The sequence below is a fragment of the Lygodium microphyllum genome, chromosome 19, assembly GCF_053477565.2.
Source record: "Lygodium microphyllum isolate KBCC chromosome 19, Lygodium_microphyllum_v1.1.10, whole genome shotgun sequence".
Lineage (NCBI taxonomy): Eukaryota > Viridiplantae > Streptophyta > Polypodiopsida > Schizaeales > Lygodiaceae > Lygodium > Lygodium microphyllum.
In genome coordinates, this window is record NC_141153.1 from 138021867 (window position 1) to 138043652 (window position 21786).

Below are 21786 nucleotides of genomic sequence, written 5' to 3' on the forward strand. Positions count from 1 at the left end.
CTATGGTTTTGAAGTCAGAACAATTAAGAAACATGAGTTATGGATACATCCAATGGATTTCTAAGAACACTTTTGGACTAATTCTCAGTATTATCTGATGTTTCTGTTGGATGTCAACATAGTGAGGGAAAGTCCCTTTCCCAGACAGGTGCTTTGCCAATACCGGCTCCACAGCCTCTCTCACAGCATGATGAGCCTATCACCATTCCTAGGTGATATCAGTGGCTCATGGAGGATGCAAGTGTTATCCATTTTCCTGCTACTTCTACAAGTCCACACATATTAACTCATTTATAGACCTAGTGGGATAGTTCACTTGGTGTGAACTATGCTCTTATGACCCATATGCTCCATGACAGTGAACCTACTTCAGTTGATGAGGCTCTTGCACAAGATATTTGGAGACAGGCTATGCAAGATGAGCTTGATTCTATCGAGTGAAATCAAACTTAGGAGTTGGTTCTGCGTCCTTGACAACAAAAGGTGATTGGTGTGAAGTGGGTCTATGAGACCAAGAATCTTGCAAATGGTTCCTAGGACAAGCATAAGGCTAGGCTTGTTGCCAAGGGTTTGGCACAAAGGACAAGATTGGATTATTTTGAGACCTTCACACCTACAGCTTGTATGTCTACCATTCAAGCCATTTTGGCTCTTGCAACCCATCACCATTGGCTTGCCTATCAAATGGACATTAAGTCCACATTCTTGAATGGCATCCTTGAAGAGGAGATTTATGTCTTTCAATCTCCAAGTTTTCTTGTGAGGGAAAGAAGGACTATGTTTATCGATTGCGGAAGGCCCTCTATGGCCTAAAGCAAGCTTCGAGAGCTTGATACCAAGGGATTGATCGCTTCTTTCGTGATAGTGGCTTCCAAAGATCAGCTCATGATCCTAACCTTTACTATAAGATTGAGGGTGACAAGTGTGTTTTGATTATCTTATATGTGGATGATCTTATCACCAGAAGGAGAACTTCTACGGAGGTTGATCGGCCTCGAGATACTCTGAGACAGGAGTTTGAGATGACGGATCTTGGGATCCTACACTTCTTCATTCGTCTAGCGACTTATTATATGGCACAAGGTATCTTTAAGTCACAGCACAGGTATATCTCCGAGTTCCTTTCGGAGTTTGGTATGCCCGAGTGTCAACCTATTTCTTGCCCCATGGACCCTAAGTCCAAGCTTGTGGCAGCAGGAGATCCCCTTTCAAATGCTACCTGCTACAGGTGCCTTGTTGGCTCCCTTATCTGGCTCATCTGCACTCGACCAAATATTTCTTTTGTGGTAGCTTTGTTGTCTTCTTTTGTGAAGACTCCTACACTGAATCACTGGAGGGCAGCCTTCCGTGTTCTTCAATGTTTACAGGGGACTCAGTCCTATGGGATCATGTATGGAGAGAGGGTTACCCTTTCTGGATGGAGAGACTCTAATCGGGCACGTGACATGGATTTGATGGTTTCACTATTCGGCCAGCATATATGGACACCCATCTCTCCCATTGCGTACGGGTTGCTATCAGACAGATTCGCACCTCCTCACATAGGCTTCAGATGGTGACAGGCAGATGGACAAATACCCTAGCAGAGGATAGGGCTTGCTAGATTTGTGGTCGAGAGCCTGAGACGGAGGAGTACTACACATGCACATGCACAATATACTATGACATACGAGGACGGTACCACTGCCTCTTCCGTGATGGATCTGGACCCCTTCGTTGCGTCATAGAGTATGAGAACCAAAGATGCCTAGGTCTTTTCCTCTTGGAGCTCGAGAGGCGCCGAATTGCACTACTGTGAGACAGGAGGCCAGCTCATCCAGAGGGACAAACACAAAGAGCAATGACAAACGTCTTCTACAAAGCTGACGCTACTAACACTACCAACCTAGCAAAGACAGAGCCACCACACCAGACACCTTACAGGCCACGCCATGGAGTCACATTGGATAGAGCCATTTCCCTTCGTCGAGCACGACGACCCCGTCTACCAGGACCACGTCCGAGGAGGCCACACCACACTCAGATTAGAGCCATTATCACGAGACACCGAAGATTCACCACCAAGCATATCAGTGAAGCAGCTAGGGACCACATCATAGCTGAGATCGTGTGCAGATCTTGAGACCGGCTACAGCCCATAGACTCCACCACACTTTTGTACATGGTTCTATTAGATCTGGTTCTCCTTTCCTTTCCTTTTCTTTTCTATCGATGGAACAACACTACACATGGTTCAACCCTAGTATAGTCCCATCGTATAGTTATTTTCAGTATTGTTTCATAGGCCACCCACTTACTTGTAACGTTATCTTTACCTTACTAATGAGATGACATTATACATGGATGTACTCTGGATTTTGTCTCATAGACCACATTGGCCTTATGTAGACGTTAATATTTCTTTCTTTCTTTTGGGCTGCCTGCATTATTTTATTGGCATGTATCTAATAGGCCAGCATTTTTGCCTCTTACACGATGAGCTTTGCCAATTTTATGGCTCCTTTCCTATTTATAGCAGTCTGCCTATTGGCTGCCATCATTCTTCTACACATTATTCAACACACTCCAACATTTCAGCCTCTGTTCCAACTCCGATGCTGCCATTTGGCATCAGCCTGATCTAGTGCCCTCACTGATGCCTTGGGCTGCATGCAGGAATTGATTGGTCCACCTTTGTATTCAGCTTACATTCAAAGTTAAGTACAGATTTCGTTCCTTCCATTCTCTTCTTTTCTTGCAGTCTTTTTCTTCCCTTCTCTCTCCAAGGTCATGTTCCTCTTCCGTTGAGCATTCTCACAACTAGTACTATGGTTGAGGTGACTCTAGCTCCTCGGGCTAGTGGAGAATCTACAAAGGTCATGTGTGGCCAAGGTGATGCCACTCATGCTATCAATCTAAGGTCTCTAACTATTCTCCAATGTGCCTCAACCTATCTTTGTTGCTCCATGCCTCTCAATCTTTGTCTCTATCTAGCATTTGTAAGCTCTTGTTGTCATTGGCTCTACCCCCTCCTCTACCTAGAGACACGTCATAGTTAGTGCTCTACCTTACTCCTCTGAGGTTGAAGCCTACCACCTCCCTCATCTCACAAAGAGCTCTATAATGGTCATGTCATGGGACATTTATCCGGAAGGTGGTCAATCCTCCTGCAAGTGAAGCGCTAGCCAAGGAGACCCAAGTATGACACTAGCTAGACAAGAAATCCTCCATGCATAGAGGGAATCCTAATGGTTTGAGGAAGGGCATCGAGAAAGCCTATGGTGAAAATAACTCTAAACGATGGGTAGTGGTGTCGACCCTCCAAAATCGATTCAATGAAAATTCTCTCTCTTTGAATGATATGGTTGAACGCAATACCAATCTTGGATAGGTAAGGAGTGAAATACTCATCAAGGCCTAGCAAAAGAATATGATGGTCATGACATCTTCAACTGTAGAATAATCCTGGCCTTCAACATAGTTATCAAAATACATGACTAAGGACTTGACATTGAGCGGACTAGTGATGAGTGCCAACTCCATCTAGTTTGGTGAACTAAACTAAAGCCAAAAACACCCCTTCACAAAAGGTTATCACTGAAGTAGCCCTAGTTGGGGTGCTAGTAAGAGCCGCCCTAGATGGAGTCCTTAAGGATACAAATAGGACGGCAGTCTCCACCAATCTAAAGACCAAAGATGACACCTCGAGGGCTATCACTTTGTCCCTTAGTGCAATCTCTATGTTCGGAGCAACATGAACAAGCGTGATAGCTTTGATTGAGAGTACACACGATCCAGAGAGTTGCGCAAGAGTCATGATTGCCATGCCTTGTCATCTCCTACCTATGAGCCTCAATTCTAGTCAAATGAGGACTCTAGGAGCTCTAACATGTCTATCACTTGTTTTGATAGAGGAGGCAGCTCTATTTGAGCATGCATTTTTGTGCATTTCATCTGCATGCATTCCTGGGGCAGTTTCTACATTTTCCAATCTGTCTCCACCTGCTGGATATTGTCCATTTTTGTCAAGATTTTCCTGGGCACATCTAGCATTTTTTCTTGCATTTATTGCAATTGGACCAGCATTAAATGCTGGTCGACCATATTTTAGGCCCCAGAGTGCAATTGGTCAGTTTTTATGATTTGCGCCTATATATTTGGCACTCCTCCCACTTGGTAAGCACATTCTTTTGTCTTCCATTACAAGTGCACACTCTGACATTTGAGTCTCCTCCATGCTTGGTGCTGCCATCATCATCAGCCTGATTTGGTGGCCTCACTAACATTGTGGGCTGCGTGCAGGGACTGCTCAGTCCTCTCTTTGTATTCAGCATTCAGTATTCAGTCAATGCAGATTTCTTCCTTTCTTCTCCCCACTGTCTCTTTCTCTCTCTGTGTTCGTGTTCCTTCTTCCGTTGCACACTCTCACAAAGGCAAGGATGGTGGTGTTGTGCATGTAGCGGAGGGCAGGGCCGCAGCAGTGTGGCTAGCAATCTGAGCTGGCAGGCAGGAGAGGGTATGACTCATAACACACTGGATGCCCATCTTGCATAAGGGTTGAAGAGAAGGCTGAGCAGGCAGCTGGAAAGGAAAGGGACAGTGGTGCAAGAAGCAGCTGGAAGCAGGCAGCTAAATAGGCAGCAGGTTCTGTGATAGCCACATGGGCAGAATGGTTGCAGGTTCAGGAAGAGTCTGGCAGGGCTGGCAGCTGGGGCAGGATGGTGCAAGTTCAAGGAAAGGGCTGGCATGGCTGGCAGGACAGGCAGGGCAAAAGAAGCAGGGCAAAATCACCAGGAAGCAGCATCATGTCAGGACTGCAGCTGTCAGCAGCTCACCTCAGACCCCGGTCACAGCTTCTTTCCAACACTAAACAAAGCTTTAAAGGGGACAAAAAGCAATTCAGAAAAGTCACTCACAGTAGTAAGGGCCAATTCAATCAAAAGAAGAGCCTTTTGGCTGCTCATTAGATTGACCAAATGAAACACAGCAGCATGTACAGAATTGATGAAGACACTGCAAAAGCTAAGACATCTTGCACAAAAGTCAAAACATGTTTTATAAGCCCACCTTAAACAAATCCAACTCATCCCTAAAAAGACATGCGTAACAATCAGACACATCACAAGATGTAAACAATCTGAAAAAAAGTCCCACCAATATATTAGCTTATGGCCAACACGAGGTTTACATCAAACATGACAACGTACTGAATACCTTATGAAATTGTAAACGCTTCAAGGCAGAAAGCAACGTAGGATACTGAGATAGAACTTCTTGAATAATGCAATTGTCAATCACAATCTCTAAAGGTACTTCAAATTTCTCAGAAAGAAGAATGTTCTCTTCAAAATCTGTGGCCTCCAGTTCTTTGGTCCCCATTAAATACAGCTCCCAAGTTCCTCCACCATTAAGCTTCTCTGATTTCTGTTCTGCATATATGTGGCCAGTGTCCAGACTGTTATCCATTTCACAGTTGGTCAGCGTAACATCTGCAGTCTGCTTTGTTAAGTCAACTGGATTCTCCAGGCAACCTGGAGACCCCAGAAAAAAAGTTGCATTTGATAATTTATTGTTCCAATTGTCTGGATTTAGCTGCCCCTTAATGAAATTTTCTGAGTCCTTTAACTGCTCTGTAACTTGGAAAGCACTATCCTTCTTGCATAAGTCCAACTTCTCTACTGTATCAGATTTGACAGATGAAAACTCAGGTAGTATTTTTAACTCAAAGGTTGTGTTGGACAAGCATGCTTCAAAGTTGCTGAACTCATGGGAGATAACATTGAAACTCACAAAGCTGTTCATGTAATTTCTCTTCAGAGGCTTGTCAAGGTGTTTTAAACTGTACTTCTGTGCTAACTTCCTTATGAGAGAGACTCCAAAAAACTTCTCAGGACCAACTTCCTCGAGACAAATTTCTGGGAAGAAGAACGAGAAACTATCAAATTGACGTATATCTGATTTTACAGTAAGTTGATTGACATTTTTATCACCACCTTTCATCACCATTCCAGAGAAGTGATCCATCTCCAGAAAACTGAAAACTTCACAATGATTGGATGTAACTTCAGACGCAAAGGGAGAGCTTATGGGACTGATAAGGAGCCTGGCATAGGAATTTTTGACTCCTCCAAAATGATCAGCTAGACCAGATGCATGTTGGTTGAGGGTAGTCTCTAAGTTATTATTATCAAACATCACAGTCGAGCCAGCATCTCCTTCTGATTTTCCATGCACAATAACAACATCAAATGGCTCTTTCCATCTTCTTCTTTGCTTTTTGGCTGAATGAGAATTACTGAATGGTGCAGCATCTACGCTCCTTGAAAACCTCCCTAATGTATTAATCTGAGCAGACTGTGCCTTTATCAGATCATCCCTTACCAATGTATCAGCATTATGAACAGACGTCTGATTTTCAAAATCTGGGTCACATGCTTGCTCACATGGAGCTGAAAACACTGCCACATCTTCCCCCTCGAGCTCCATGCCACTTATAGTTTGTGTAAATTCTTCCTGCTGAAAGTTCCTAGGAACAAGTTTCAATTTCATAGATTTAGAAGAGCACTAAGTAAAGATTGTAGACCAATGAGAATCAAAGAATTTGTTGAGGGAAATTTTTACCGTTGTGACAAGACATATATTGAATCTCGAACTCCATTATTAGAATTACTGTTACCATGTAATGGTGTACTGTCTGTCTCAGAAGTTACCTTCCAGGATTGTTGCTGCTACAAATCACATTGCATAGCATATAATAATAAGAAAAATGCTTTGCTAATCAAGCGCAAAAACTCATTTTAAGTATGCTATGCAGCTGAGGTTAATGACCAAACTTGGAAGAAAGAAAGAAAGAACAGATTAAGGCCTATCAGCGAGATATAACAGTACAAGCCAGACATAATTCCAGATAAAAAGCCATGATAAGACTAGACTCCACTGAAGATAACTGACAGGTCAATAGGCCAAACTACTTTTAATACTTATAACATTAAACTTTCAGTGTTCTGAGATTAAGTAACTCTCCCTCGCTTCCTCCTAGACACAAGGACACAGAAGGACTATAGATGCATGTATTCACTATATTGTGATGGGTCCACTCTCCAGTATCATGGACATCTGGGTTCCAAGACCAAGAATGCTTGGGCTTGTTGAACACATGGACCACCCACCCCAGCACAATGGGGGGCCTGCCTAGAGAACTCTCACTGACTTTTTCCAAACTCAAAGCCACTCCAACTAGCCCTCAAACAGTAAATCCACCTGCCAATTCTGGACCTCATTGATGCCTAAGTACCACAGAGAGGAGTAATGCTAGATAAAGCTATTGAGTATGCAATGCCACATGCCTTGACCGGCAAGGACCTCATCCCCATACATGCGATCACAAAAGGGTAACATTGCACATCACTGCAGTACAGGACTTACCCCTTTGTCTTAGCCTTACCTTGTCACACTGACCCCACCATGATACAGGACTGCGTGAGTGAGAATTCAGGGCGCTATAGATTCATAACGACGCAATGCCACAGGTTATCTTCATGCCTTCCTTTTGGTGCCTCACTATCACAAGCTAATAGGCACTAAATTTGGCACATTACGAAAGTGCTAGTCCTTGTTGGATAATTTGTAGCTATTGTGTGTAAACAAACTCCTGTGCATAACATTTATCCTATGCATGAATATCCGCCAAAGGCTGGGTATTAGATAAGATCTTAACTAGATACTATGGGTCAAAAGATAAGGCTGTAAGTCTATAAACTTTATGCTTGGGTCTACTTTTGATACATCAAGACAAGATGGTCCAGGGAGGGATCATTATGATGGATGGCAGCCCATGGAGAGACCAATGGTGATGATGATAGCATGCATGACCTACAACAATCCTTCAATGCACATGAGATTATCAAAGCAGAGCTAGGTGGACCACCCCTCGTAATAAAGGCTCTCTTTCAGCGGTGGCATTCTGCCATCAATTATGGGAGCTCCCACTCTAGAGATACTCTAACCTAGCACTCGTGTCTTTAAAACATTTGGCAGCTGAAGGGGACATGCAGTGCCACTATGCCCAAGTATGTACTTGGATGAGCTTACATGGGATCAAGATAGAGGCTCTACCACTTGTTGATTAGTCTACATTGTCCCCACCTCTTACTCAGCCATCCAAATCTGAACTTGGTGATTAGAATGGGTATTCTAAGGCTATACGCTAAGACGACCTAGAAGAATACAATACAACAACTCGGCACGAACATAATGTGAGAGTGCGCAACGGAAGAAGAACACGAACACAGAGGAGAGGAGAGAGAAAGCAGAGAATGAAGGAAGAAAATCTGCACTGACAGAGATGAATGCTGAATACACTGAAAAGGACAGAGCAGTCCCTGCACACAGCCCGGAGCGTCAGTGAGGGAACCAGGACAGACTGGAAGCAGTGGCAACACCAATGCCGGAGACGGAGACGGAGGGAGCAGTGCTGTACCTGCAGAGCACTATGCTGAACTGACTGGGGGGGCTGCTATAAATAGCCCCCAGGCCAGCAAACTGGCCGACCAGCCAAACTGGCCGACCTGGCCAGATTTGGCCGACCAGCCAGATCTGGCCGACTTTGGCCAGATCTGGCCGACTGCCCAGAAAATGGGCAGTCTGGACAAAAAACAGCCCAGTTTGGGCTGTAACAAACCCAGGGCTGCATGCTGACTAGGGCAGCATCAAAAATGCACTGACAGAGCTCCTCTGTCTCCTGTCAGACTCTGACAGGAGCTCACAACCAGGAGATGACAGACTGAGACTGAAGAAGAGCAGGCTAACACCCCCTCTCAACTCCTGGGAGAGTCTGAAGACCCAAGAACCGCATGTGATGAAGCAAAGAAGCCTGAGGCAACGGCTTCGTAAAGAGATCAGCTGCATTGGCCGCCGTAGGACAATAGACCACCACCAGCTCCGAATCCACGATCCGCTCTCGAACATAGTGATACTGAACCTCAATGTGCTTCGTGCGAGCATGGAACACCGGGTTCTTGGCCAGAGCAAGAGCACTCTGGTTATCCACGCGCAGCTCCGTAGGTCCGGTCTGGGAAAAGCCAATCTCCGCGAGTAAGCGTCGGAGCCAAACTACCTCCATAGCGGTCGAACATAGGGCCCGATACTCAGCCTCTGTAGAAGAAAGTCCCACAGTAGGCTGCTTCTTGCTGCTCCAAGAGACAGCACCAGATCCAAGGGTGAAAGCATAACCTGTAGTGGATCGTCTCGAATCCACATCACCCGCCCAATCAGAATCACTCCATCCAGAAAGGGTAATCCCATCTCCATACATGATCCCGAAGGATCGAGTCCCCTGCAAATAGCGAAGAACCCGCAAGGCCGCCTGCCAGTGATCCTGGGTAGGAGTCTGCATAAAAGAAGACAATAAAGCCACCACAAAAGAGATATTGCGAGTGTGAAACAGCCAGATAAGAGAGCCGACAAGGCACCTGTAACGGGTGGGATCGGGAAGAGGAACTCCAGCTGTCAAAAGCTTGGACTCAGGGTCCATGGGGCATGAGATAGGCCGACACTCAGCCATATCAAACTCCGAAAGAAGCTCAGAGATGTACCTGTGCTGCGAGATAAAAATGCCCTGTGCCATCTGATAGATCTCTAGACCCAGAAAGAAGTGAAGGATCCCTAGGTCCATCATGTCAAACTCCTGCTGAAGAATAGACCGTGTATGCTCCACCTGCTGAGTGTCGCTCCTTGTAATGATAAGATCATCCACATACAAGATGAGGAACACCGAAAGAGAATCCACAACCCGTAAGTAGAGGTTGGGATCATAAGCGGAGCGCGCGAAGCCACTCTGTAGAAAGAAGCGGTCAATCCGCTGGTACCAAGCATGAGGAGCCTGCTTTAGGCCATAAAGAGCCTTCCGCAGCCTGTAGACATGATCCTCCTTCCCCTGCACAAGAAAACCAGAAGGCTATGTAACATAAATCTCCTCCTCAAGAACGCCATTCAGAAAAGCAGACTTGACGTCCATCTGATAGACAGGCCAACGGTGTGAGCAGCAAGAGCCAAAAGAACTCGGATGGTGGACATCCTAGCTGTAGGAGCAAAAGTCTCAAAGTAGTCCAACCCGGCACGCTGGGCAAAACCCTTGGCAACAAGTCTAGCCTTGTGCTTGTCCAAGGAGCCATCTGCAAGATATTTGGTCTTAAAGACCCATTTCACACCAATCACCTTCCGTTTCGCGGGACGCGGAACAAGCTCCCACGTATGGTTTCGCTCGATGGAATCGAGCTCGGCCTGCATAGCCTGTCTCCAAATATCCTGTGCAAGAGCCTCCTCCACACTGGAAGGCTCGGAATCCTGAAGAATCTGTGACATAAGAGCATAGTTCACACATAGTGAACTGTCCCGCTGGGCCTGTAAACGGGCTGATCAACGGGGACCTGTAGAAGAAGCAGGAAAGTGAGTAACACCTGAATCCTGCATGAGCCGGCGATACCATAAAGGAATCCTGAGAGACTCCTGCGGTTGTGAGGGAGACCGGGGGGCCTCTGGAACCTGTAAAGCACCCAAATCGGAGAGGGACTCCCCCTCACTGAGTGAAGGTAGATCCTCCGCATCTGAAGAAGGCTGTATAGCCCGTGAAGATCCCGAAGTGGCGGTAGAGGAGCTCGTAGTAGACGAAGGCACATCCACCAAAGGGAAAACGGAAGCCGAAGGAGGAATAGGGGGGGTGCTAAGGGGCATCCTAGAAGGAAGTGAAGGGAGAAAAGGTGGGGGGGAGGGGGGGTCCGTCGACGATGAAGAAACATCTGTAATAGAACCATCAATCGGATCCTCAGAGGCTGAAGCCTCATCAAAGATCACATCCCTGCTCACCTCAACCGTCCGCGTCGTCGGGTCATAGAGCCGATATCCCTTCGTGGTCGTACTATAACCAACGAAGATAAGCTTTCGCGACTTAGAGTCGAACTTCGTCTTCCTCTTCTTCTTGTCCACATGGACAAAAGCATCGCACCCAAAGATGCGAAAATGGGACACGGAAGGCTTCTTCCCAAAGAAAGCCTCAAACGGAGTCATGTCCTGTAATGCCGAAGTCGGAGAGCGGTTGCGAATATGCACCGCTGTAGCCACCGCCTCACCCCAAAGGAAATGAGGAAGACTCCTATGCTCCAGCATAGATCGGGCCATCTCAATCATGGTCCGATTCGCACGCTCCACCACACCATGCTCTGATGGTGTGTTCGGATGGGAATACTCCACCCGAATACCATGATCCCTGCAAAACTGAGAGAAAAGGTGAGAAGTGAACTCTCCACCGTGATCAGCTCGAACACCACGAACCTTGGAAGTGGTTTGGGTCTCCACAAACACCTGCCACTCACAGAAACGGGAGTACGCCTCGCTCTTATACTCCAAAAAATAAGGCCACACATAACGACTAAAGTTGTCCACAATCAGCATCAAATACTTGGCCTTCCCAAGGGAGGCCGTGCCCATAGGTCCGCAAAGGTCGGTATCAACCAACTCAAGCGAAGAAGTAGCCCGCCTAGAAGCAACCTGCGGGTGAGGCTGCCGGTGCTGCTTGCCCCTCAAGCAGCTAGGGCACAAAGTGTGAAGAGGAGGGAAATCAGGAAGGCCCTCCACCATCTTCCTCCTAGAAGCCCGGCGAAGAGAATCGAGGTTCAAATGACCATACCGAGCATACCAAAGCAGCCCAAGCTCATGGGAAGTCCGCGCAGCCAAGGCTGTGAGCGTATAAAGCCCACCCTCCTGTGTACCTGTCCGAAGAGCATCACCTGTAGAAGCATCCTCCACTGTGACTGCATCCTGTGTAAAAATGACTCGGGTACCTAACTGAGTAAGACCATGCACAAATAATAGGTTAATTCCCAAATCAGGGACATAGAGAACTTTGGCGGAGGAAGACCGCCTGTCAGAAAACATAGGTAAAGTCCCCACTCCTCGAACAGGAACTGTAGAATTGTCACCAATGGTGACTGTACCCCCTCTGGAACGAAGATCCTGAAGCCAATCCTGACGGAATGTCATATGTGAAGATGCTCCATTGTCGACGAGCCAAGGCTTCTCCGGTGTGGTAGAAGCTAGGGCAGTGTCTTCCTCAACAAAGAGATGCACAAACGCAGATTCTGTTGTGGCTGGGGCCGCCTTTGAGTCCTTCTCCTTAGGCTTCAAATGGGGATACTTCTGCCAACACTTCTCCTCGAGATGAGTGCCCTTCCCACAATGGGGACACTTGGGCTTCTTCTCCTTCGCATCCTTCTTGTCCTCCTCCTTCTTGTCCTTAGCCTTCTCCTTCTTTTGTTTCTTATTCTTGCCGCCACCTGTGCCGGCCATAAATGCCTTGGTGGAGCCACTGGCTCCCACCTCTTTGAGTCGCTCGTCATGCTCCAAGACAAGCGGGGAAAGCTCCTCCCATAGGAGTGTCTCACGGGTCCTCGAAGTGATGAGGCTGGTGTAGAAGACATCATAGCGGGGTGATGGCAGCTGAGTCAACAGAATCATCGCCATATCCTCAGACGATATCAGACGACCAAGAGAGGCTAGCTCGCCTCGCATATCCTCCATCTTCGTGATGTGCTCCTTCATGGAAGAAGAACCATCAAGACTGAGCATCCGCAACTTCTTCTTCAGGGAAATCTTGTGGGCAAATGTCTTGTGCTGATACAAAGACGCAAGCTTTGTCCATACTTCCGCCACGGTCTTTAACCTATGAACATGTACAAGAACAGAATCATGTAGACTCATAAAAAGAAAGGAACGGGCTCGAGAGTTGAGCCTATCCCATAAGGTTGCACGGTCCATAGAGGTGCCATCGGACGAATCCACGGGGGGTCGGTCGATGGGCGAAGAAACAAGCTCCCAAAGGTCAAAGGTATCAAGGATGCAAGCCACCTTGCATGACCATAGGGAGTAGTTGGAACCATCCAACTTATCTTCCTTCGGAAAGGAAGGGAGAATCGGCACCTGTATAGAGGGAATCAAGGAAGGCATCCGCACATCTGAAGCAGTCTTCACTGAAGAAACCTTCGCTGTAGATGGAACCCTCTGAGATGCATGGACTGAAGAAGGACGAGTGCGAGGAGGTTCTTCCCGATGTCGAACTTCACGATAATCCTGCCTCCGCTCAGAGGAATGATGAGAGAGAAGCTCATCCTCTGAGTCTTCAAATCCTGAAAACTGGTAAGACATCTTCCAATCTGCAAAATACCAAAGAAAGTTGTGCCGCTGTCGAAATAGGACCAGCAATGTGGTCACCAACCACCAAGACGCAGGCAGGGAGTGCCTACAAACACCTGGATCTGCAAAACGCAAAGAATACTGATGTCGAACACCAGAGAAGAGACCACCAGCACCAGGAAAACAGCCCGGACAGAGGTCGCCAGCAGGAAAAGTGCCACCTGGGGTGGAAGCAACCTGCAGGACAGCAAAACGCAGCCTGTAGGGAGGTCGCCCAGCAACAGGAGAGGCAGCCTGGTGGAAAACGCAGGGTTGCTGCGTCACTGGATGGCGTGGCAGCCTCTGCAGTCAGCGTGGGCAGCAAACGCAGGTTGTACAGCCTCCTGAAGCAGTTGCCTGGCTGTTGTGGATCTGTTGGCAGCAGCAGGAAGGTATTTCTCTCCTGAAGGTATGTCCTCCGTGCTCTCAATCAGGCGATGATACCATGTGAGAGTGCGCAACGGAAGAAGAACACGAACACAGAGGAGAGGAGAGAGAAAGCAAAGAATGAAGGAAGAAAATCTGCACTAACAGAGATGAATGCTGAATACACTGAAAAGGACAGAGCAGTCCCTGCACGCAGCCCGGAGCGTCAGTGAGGGAACCAGGACAAACTGGAAGCAGTGGCAACACCAATGCCGGAGACGGAGACGGAGGGAGCAGTGCTGTACCTGCAGAGCACTATGCTGGACTGACTGGGGGGGCTGCTATAAATAGCCCCCAGGCCAGCAAACTGGCCGACCAGCCAAACTGGCCGACCTGGCCAGATTTGGCCGACCAGCCAGATCTGGCCGACTTTGGCCAGATCTGGCCGACTGCCCAGAAAATGGGCAGTCTGGACAAAAAACAGCCCAGTTTGGGCTGTAACAAACCCAGGGCTGCATGCTGACTAGGGCAGCATCAAAAATGCACTGACAGAGCTCCTCTGTCTCCTGTCAGACTCTGACAGGAGCTCACAACCAGGAGATGACAGACTGAGACTGAAGAAGAGCAGGCTAACACATAATCCAGTATCAAACACTCTTTCTGCACTTCTGCTAGCACCTTAATCTCTAACGTCTATACCCCTACCTGGCAAATACCATAGTTCCAGATGCTATCCATCAGTCGGAGCCTTCATCCAGCCCTCCATTTCAAACCTCTAGACCTACATTTCAGCTGGTAACTGATCATCAGCCATCAGGCGACAGTTTCCAGCATTCTTCTCCTCCCAAGCATCTATCACTGGCTGTGTTTTGCTGCTGCAGGTCCACACAGCTTGCATTTGCTAATCAGAAGCTGTTGCCAGCCTGCCATGTCATCATTATCAACTGTGTTTTCAGTTTCAGCAGCCATCTACATCATCCTAGATGTATTCAGCTTGCTGCCCACTCTACTGAGCTGCCTTGACATGTTCAGCCTGATCCAAACTCTCCAGATCTGTGTTTGCTGCTGCTGAACACTTTCAAAGGCTGTCTACTACGTTGCAAGATCTATACAAAGTATGACACTCTAGCTCATACCCTCTATGTTGGTTCTTCAAAGACACAAGAGTTTGAGATTCAGAATTCACCTTGCATGGTGTGCTTATTGCATTGAGCATTGTATTTATTCATTCATCTTTTGTGCTCATTCTCTCTGAGTTACCCTAACCCTACTAAGTTCTTTTATCAATTTGTGCTTTGCTATACAATTGTATTTGTATTCTCTGTTTGAGTATTTCTTTACATGGTATCAGGCTAGGTACTCTCTGAAGAAACCCTTGCCCTTGATCGAGAAAGCTTATCATCAAAAACAAGAACTATGAGAGTGAAGATGACTCCAAACACTTCCAAAGCACTTCAATCTCTAACGTATCCTCTGCCAGAACCAAGTAGGAGTGAACTTCACAACTTTCTCCACGAGGTTCTAACATTGATGAAGAGACATTAAACTACCATGGAGTCTACAAACCATATGAGATCTCACGAGTTGAGTTCGACTTGATCCTCATGCATCGAGCCCAACAACTACTAGGACGTAATATTGATTATGACAAAAAAAGAGATGCACATATGAAAAAATCCATCAATCCTTTGGTAAGTTTTCCTTCTCTCAATTTTCCTTGAAGTTTTGTATTTCAAAGCCAATTTGAAGTTGGTGCATCTTCTTTTCAAACATCATTTTTTGCCTCTTCATCTACATTTCAATTTCATAAAAAATGCATCTCCATTCACTTCCATTCCATCTACACCTCAATTTCCAAGCCTACCCTTCTTTTTTGCTCCATTTCACTTGGCATCCACACGTGCATTATCACCTTTCAGTACACCACATGTGCAATCTCATGCCATTTTGAGGGGTTTTACAAAGTTAGACACATCCTTTCTTCTTAAAACCTCTATGTTTTCACATCCATGTGGTGTAGATGCACCAATAGGGGAAGCTTGTCATCTACCTCACACACTTTCGGGCTTCTCTTTGCATCTACTTTCCTCCCAACTACTTCCCTTCCCAAGTGTAGACCAGTTGGTACCGCAACCGACATGGCTATGCCTAGTGGACCTTCTCATTATGTTCGTGCCACAACCGACAGTTGATCAAGGTTATATGGTTCCAATGCCTCCTCCATTGACACCTTATAGAAACCATCATCCAATTTCTACCTACCCACCCTATCCTCCTTTTTTCATTTTTTGAGCTAAGTATCTAGTCAAGCTTAAAAGAGGATCCTTGTTCCAGTAGCTTATACGCAATTGCCTCTCTACGTCTCTCATCACGCTTTCACTTCTTCCTTAGGATAAGTTCTTTGGAAGACTTTGCTTACCAACTAGATGACGGAGCAAGGAAAGACATCTAGCACCCCAATGTACAGGTCCAAGTAGTGCTCGACTCTCACCAACTAAAACCACTAATCGAGGAAATTCCCGTTGGGCATTAGCTCAAGGGTGATGTCCCATCGTAACCAAGCAAATGTTGCCCCTACCAACACTTGCTTGCTTAGGCAAGGCAATGCCATAATTGGTACAATTATGAGCTTGTGCACAAGATTGCAAAGGGAGACTCACACAACTTAGGCGCAATAGTTGAGTTAATGCGAGGATCGCTTCCCGAACTCCACTCACAACTTCAACATTTTAACCTTGTATCTAAGCGGTGGGAACACTTGACTGTGGACTATATACTTGCCTCTCCCATGATTATTCCCCACATTCAAGATCTCACAGTCTCATTGGGCCCAATCATGCTATTAGCAATCATGTGTGTCATGCAAAGTCATCTCTAGCCTATGAGCCTCAGTCTAAGTCACACGAGGAGATTAGGAGCTCTAACACTCAATCTATTATGTGTCTTGACAAAGAAGACAACTCTTTCCAAAGCATGCATTTCTTTTACAGTCGGATTTAGGAGTATTCACACTCACTAGTTATTTCCCAGCTCAATGCATTTCTTTTTCAGTGAGTCTAGACTACATTCACATGGGCCAAGATGGGGCAATCAGCATTTATGATGGCAATCTACATTATCTTTATTATTTTCTTGTTGTTGATCAATCGGCCAGCATTTTTGGTAGGCCTCAGAGCAAAAGGACACATTGGATTTAGGAGAGCCTTTTCAACACAAGATCGTGTATTTCCATTCAAAGCTAGTAAAGGAGCATGGAGACCATGAGATGGATCTATTGTTGCTTTGCAGATTCATGTATTAGTCATATAACATAGGAGTACCTAGAGAGCTCATTTAGGGGATTCTAGCATTATATGAAAGGGATGATTGACAAAATACCAGCATCTAAGAGTCTATCAACTCCTATAATTCCACCATTGGAGTGAAACAAGGATGTCCTCTTTCACCAATACTAATTGGACCATACATTGATAATATCTCTAACCACGAAGATTTTTAATTTAAATAAACTTTAATTCTAGCATCGCTAGCTCTTGGCATGGTGACCATTGCACAAGCAGTGAAGGGTTTGACACTGGGCATGCAATGGACAAGTGTACAAGCCATGTGGTGTTGAGCTAAAAATGCATTAGCTTCACTTAAATAGCCCCAAAACATGCTTAATTAAGGAAGAAACCTTGTTTATTTAAAAGAAATGCATTCCTAAAGAGTGTCTATATCCCATAAGCACAAATCCACTTGGGAGGGCCAAACTTTCTATAAATAGGTATGCTGCCCTCCATTCAGCCTTAATCTTGTTTTTGCAGGTTTCAAGTGTTTTCAGCTTGCTGCCCACACCCTGTTCGCAAAAGACATCGCAGTCCAAGTTGTCCATTGTAGTCTTCACTCATCTCGCGCCTGTTTCCAGCCCTCTGTCATCAATTTGCTACTGTTTCCAACAAGGCAATTGCTGTTGTCCGTCATCCAACTGTCATACAACCTGCCACATCAACATACTGCTGCATTCACAGTCCCCAATTGCCACCTTGCAAGTTTTCTCTCTCCTCCAGCTGTTGCCATCATCTCCTCCAGCTGTTGCCATCATCTCCTCAGCTTGTCACTGCTGTTTTCTCTCTCCTGCAGCTTGCATTTGTTATTTTCTCTCTCCTACCAGCTGTGTTTTTTGTCTTTATCTCTCCTCACCTGCGTTTTTAGTATTTATCTCTCATGCACTACCTTCCTTGGCTACGTTTGCCTTGCTGCGATTCAAGTTCCGTTTGGAGTACAACACACTCTCCAACTCATTACCCCTGCCCTGATCCTTGAGATACAAGAGTTCGAGGTTCAATGTCCATTCACTACATAGTGTGTTTGCTGCATGAGCATCATATATTCAATAGTCATATCATTTCATTCATTCTCTATGTTCATTGTCTTTGAGTTACCCTAACCCTGACTATGTTCTTCTATCACTATGTGCTTTGTCGAATAATGTTATTTGTGTTTCTATGTTAGGGTATTTTCTTCACATGGCATCAGAGCCGAGTTCTCTAAGAGAAACCTAGGCCTTGATCTGAAAGCTCTACACAAGAAGTGAGGAACAACAGAAGGGCAGATGACTTAGAACACTACTTCTGCACCACTTCTCACATCCGAGCTAAATCCATCAAGGAACGAGTCGAAGTGGGCCTCACAGCTTGTTTCACAAGCTCTCAACATGGCTGAACAAACATTGGACTACCATAGAGTTCCACGACCTTACGAGATTGCTGCAACTGAGTACGATCTCATTTTGATGCATACAACCCAGCAACAAATAAAAGGTAAGTCTGAATTTCACCCTTTAAATTTGGTGCACCGATCTACTGACCATGTAGGAAGGGTGGAATCTCCACTTAGGGCTGGCCATCCGCAAGTGGAAACTGGCATAGAGTACACTCCATTGCCTTCATACTTATTCTCTCCAGTACCAAGTGCACATCAGTACATGTTTGGGTTGTGGGCAATGGAGCTACACATCACGTGACTCCTATAGAGGACATCTTCCGTACCCAAGTCCCTGCAACCGGGCCGATCCTCTTAGAAAGGTTGCGTCCGTTTTGCCACTAACAAGGATCTAAATCTGGCTTCACTGAACAATATATACCATGTTCCTCAGCTTAGGGTAAACTTGTTATCTGTACAGCAGCTTTGCCGATTGGGGCAAGCAGTTTTCTTTACAATGACCACAGTCCAAGTCCTTGACTCTCAGACTGGTTTAGTGATTGCTCGCAATGAGGCACAGCCTAATGGCCTATACCACATGAGCCATTTTATTACCAAGCTAACAACCGAGGACTCCATGTTCCATAGCTTCTAGGCATTAGCCACATCTCGGGAGCCTACGAACAATGAGCATCTTTGGCATTTCTGCCTAGGGCATCTTGGCTATAACTCTCTTTATGAGTTGTCTCATTGTGAGATGGTTGAGGGCCTTCCTCGCCTAACGCTAGCTCGAGATGTCTGTAAAGCATATCAACTCGAGAAGCAGTACCATACCCCATTCCCTCAGTAGTCTACACACAGAGTTGAGGCGCCTCTTAGATTTGATTCACGTTGATCTTTCTAAGTCAACATCCATTGCCACCTTGAACGGCGCATTGTACTTCTTTTTTATAATGGATGATCATTCGAGATACATGTGGGTATACTCCTTCAAGCATAAGTCCGATGCTTTTACATATTTCTCTGCTTAGGTGCTATTGGTTCATAATCACACGGGTCGTCATGTTGGTTGTATGAGTGATAGCGGTGGTGAGTTCATCTCCCACAAGTTTTCTGAGTTTCTACAGCAACAAGGCATCTCTCGCCAGCTCACCTCTACCAACTCCCCCTCTCAAAATGGAGTCGTAGAGCACAAGAACTGGTCTGTCATGGAAATGGCACGCTCTGTGCTGTTCGCAGCAAAGCTCCCTAAGCACCTTTGGGTTGAGGTTGCTAACACTACGGTGTACATCCTCAATCGATGCTTGACTGTGGCTCTTCCTCGGAAGCCCTCGTACAAGGAATTCTTTGGCTCTCGACCTGTCATATCCCACTTTAGAGTCTTTAGGTGTCGTGTATACACACACGCACCTGATGATAAAATAGGAAAACTCACTCCTCGAGTTGATCTCCTTATCTCTGTCGGATATTCCTCTGAAGCGAAAGCCTACCGTTTGGACGAACACGATGATCATTAGAAGAGACGTCATCTTTGACGAGAGGGATATCATGCAATCCTCTGCATCGGATTCCAATCCGATTCCTCCTTCCACATCATTGGAGATTGTGCCTACTAAGCCTGGTCTACTATCCTACGTGTAGATTCTTCAGCTCTTAGGCCTCCTCCGCGAGACCTCTTACCTTTGTTAGGCTGCTTTCTTTTGTATGTCACTCTGTCATCTCCTGGTTGTGAGGTCCTGTTAGAGTCTGGCAAGAGGCAGAGAAGCTCTGTCAATCTAGGGTATTGCTATTTTAGTATGCATTTCTTCTTTGGGTGGCAGTCTGCCCAATTAGGGATTTCCTATATGCAGTCAACCCATTTCTTAGGCAATCGGCCAGTTTAGGGATACCGCCAGCAAGTCAACCAGATCTGGAGATTGGAGATTAAATATAGCATTCCCCCCTAGTCATTCTCATTCACTTTTTCTTGCAGATTCAACACACACTGCTCCCTCTCTTCTCTAGCATTGGTGCTACCATCTTTTCCAGCCTAATCTAGTGCCCTCATTGACACTCCCAACTGCATGCAGGGACTGATCAGTCCACAGCTTTGTATCTAGCATTCATTTCAATCAGTGCAGTATTTCTTCCTTTGTTTTTTGCTCCGTGTGTGTGTGTGTGTGTGTGTGTGTGTGTGTGTGTGTGTGTTCCTTCTTCCGTTGCACACTCTCACAACCCTGCTGGTACCAACAGATCATGCGAGATCTAGGGATCTTACCACCTTTCTTCTTTTGAGGTACAGGATCCGAATGGCTTTGCACATATGAACTTCAATAGAGGAGGCTCTCGAAGCAGACATAATCCAAGTATATCTACAGCTTCTGTTTCATTTGAACATGTAACACATACTTCTCAATCCCCTCCCATCCCACCCTCTTCTACATCACACCTTGATCAGCTCTCATCATCTTTCCAAAACCTTGGATTACACTCCACATCCGCATCACACACACTAGAGGTTGGATATTCCATCTCCGCTCCTAGTACCTTCTCATTCTCTACCCCATTCTCTACCTCTTTGCACATTGGTACTTCGTTAGGGGAAATGTCACCCTTTAACACAATGCCTCTCACCTTTACGCAAATGAGCACACCCAAAGCACCTAGAACAACTGTGATGGGCTTTCACACTCTCCTTGGGTTCCACCTCCACAGGGATACCCATCTTCTACTCCATGTATTCCCATTCCACCTCCTTGGGTTACTCATGCGGCTACCATGTCCATGTCAAGTCAGCCCATCCCTACCCATGGATCCACCTTGCACACTCAACATATGCCTGATGGACACTTTGGGGCCCATTCCCAAGTGTACTCCACTCCCCCATCCTACCCACATTACACTTTCCCCCATTATCCATCACCTAGCACTACCACTCTTGTTACCACAGCCAAAAATGCCTTCACAGATAAGACCCATTTTAACGGGTCGAATTTTACCACTTGGTCAAATTTCATGCAACAAGTGATTGAGTCTCAAGGTCTTTGAGACCTTGTCGTTGGTCTAGAGCCTATGTTGGACCCTCGACTAGCTCACCCTGACTACATCCGTCAATGGAGAGTCCGCAATGCCACAGCCAATGTTGAGCTGATACAAGGATTGCTTCCTGAATTTCACTCTCAGTTACAACACTTTCACTCGCATCAGAGTGTTGGAGTCACCTTCTCGACTGTTATGTGGCCAGAGATCGTACTCGACGCATAAATCTCGACTTTGAACTTCAAGAGTTCTCTATTAAGGACGTGGATGATCTGAAAGTCAAGTTGGTTGAACATAGGCGGTTATTCGCACTGAGTTTACCACTACTGGCTCTCCGAAGTCAGATGACGATCAGGTTACATTCTTCTTGAATAAGTTGCCCGAAAAACATTTCAATTTCATTCAACACATCATCTCATAGCCTAGACCGCCGACCTTCTAGGAGTTTGAGTGTCAGTTCTTGCATTATGTGAGGCTGCACGATCATCCACAAGAAATCCTCATCACAGCCTTATT

General features: G+C 46.1%; 1 protein-coding gene across 10 annotated transcripts in view; it reads right to left on the reverse strand.

Moving 5' to 3' along the window:
• LOC148020431 (Spc97 / Spc98 family of spindle pole body (SBP) component) overlaps positions 1 to 21786 on the reverse strand; it is a 117898-nt gene that overhangs the window by 69917 nt on the left and 26195 nt on the right. For 8 of the 10 annotated variants that reach the window (XR_015694963.1, XR_015694964.1, XR_015694965.1 and 5 more), the window contains 2 exons: positions 6601 to 6707; positions 5240 to 6505 (listed from right to left, as the gene is read on the reverse strand). Coding sequence is in view for 7 of the 10 variants with exons in the window: in XM_087700732.1 (XP_087556858.1) it covers positions 5240 to 6505; positions 6601 to 6707 (1373 nt within the window). In the remaining 3 variants the exon portion in view is untranslated. The remainder of the gene's footprint in view (positions 1 to 5239; positions 6506 to 6600; positions 6708 to 21786) is intronic. The other 2 variants (XM_087700735.1, XM_087700733.1) reach the window with 2 other exon arrangements.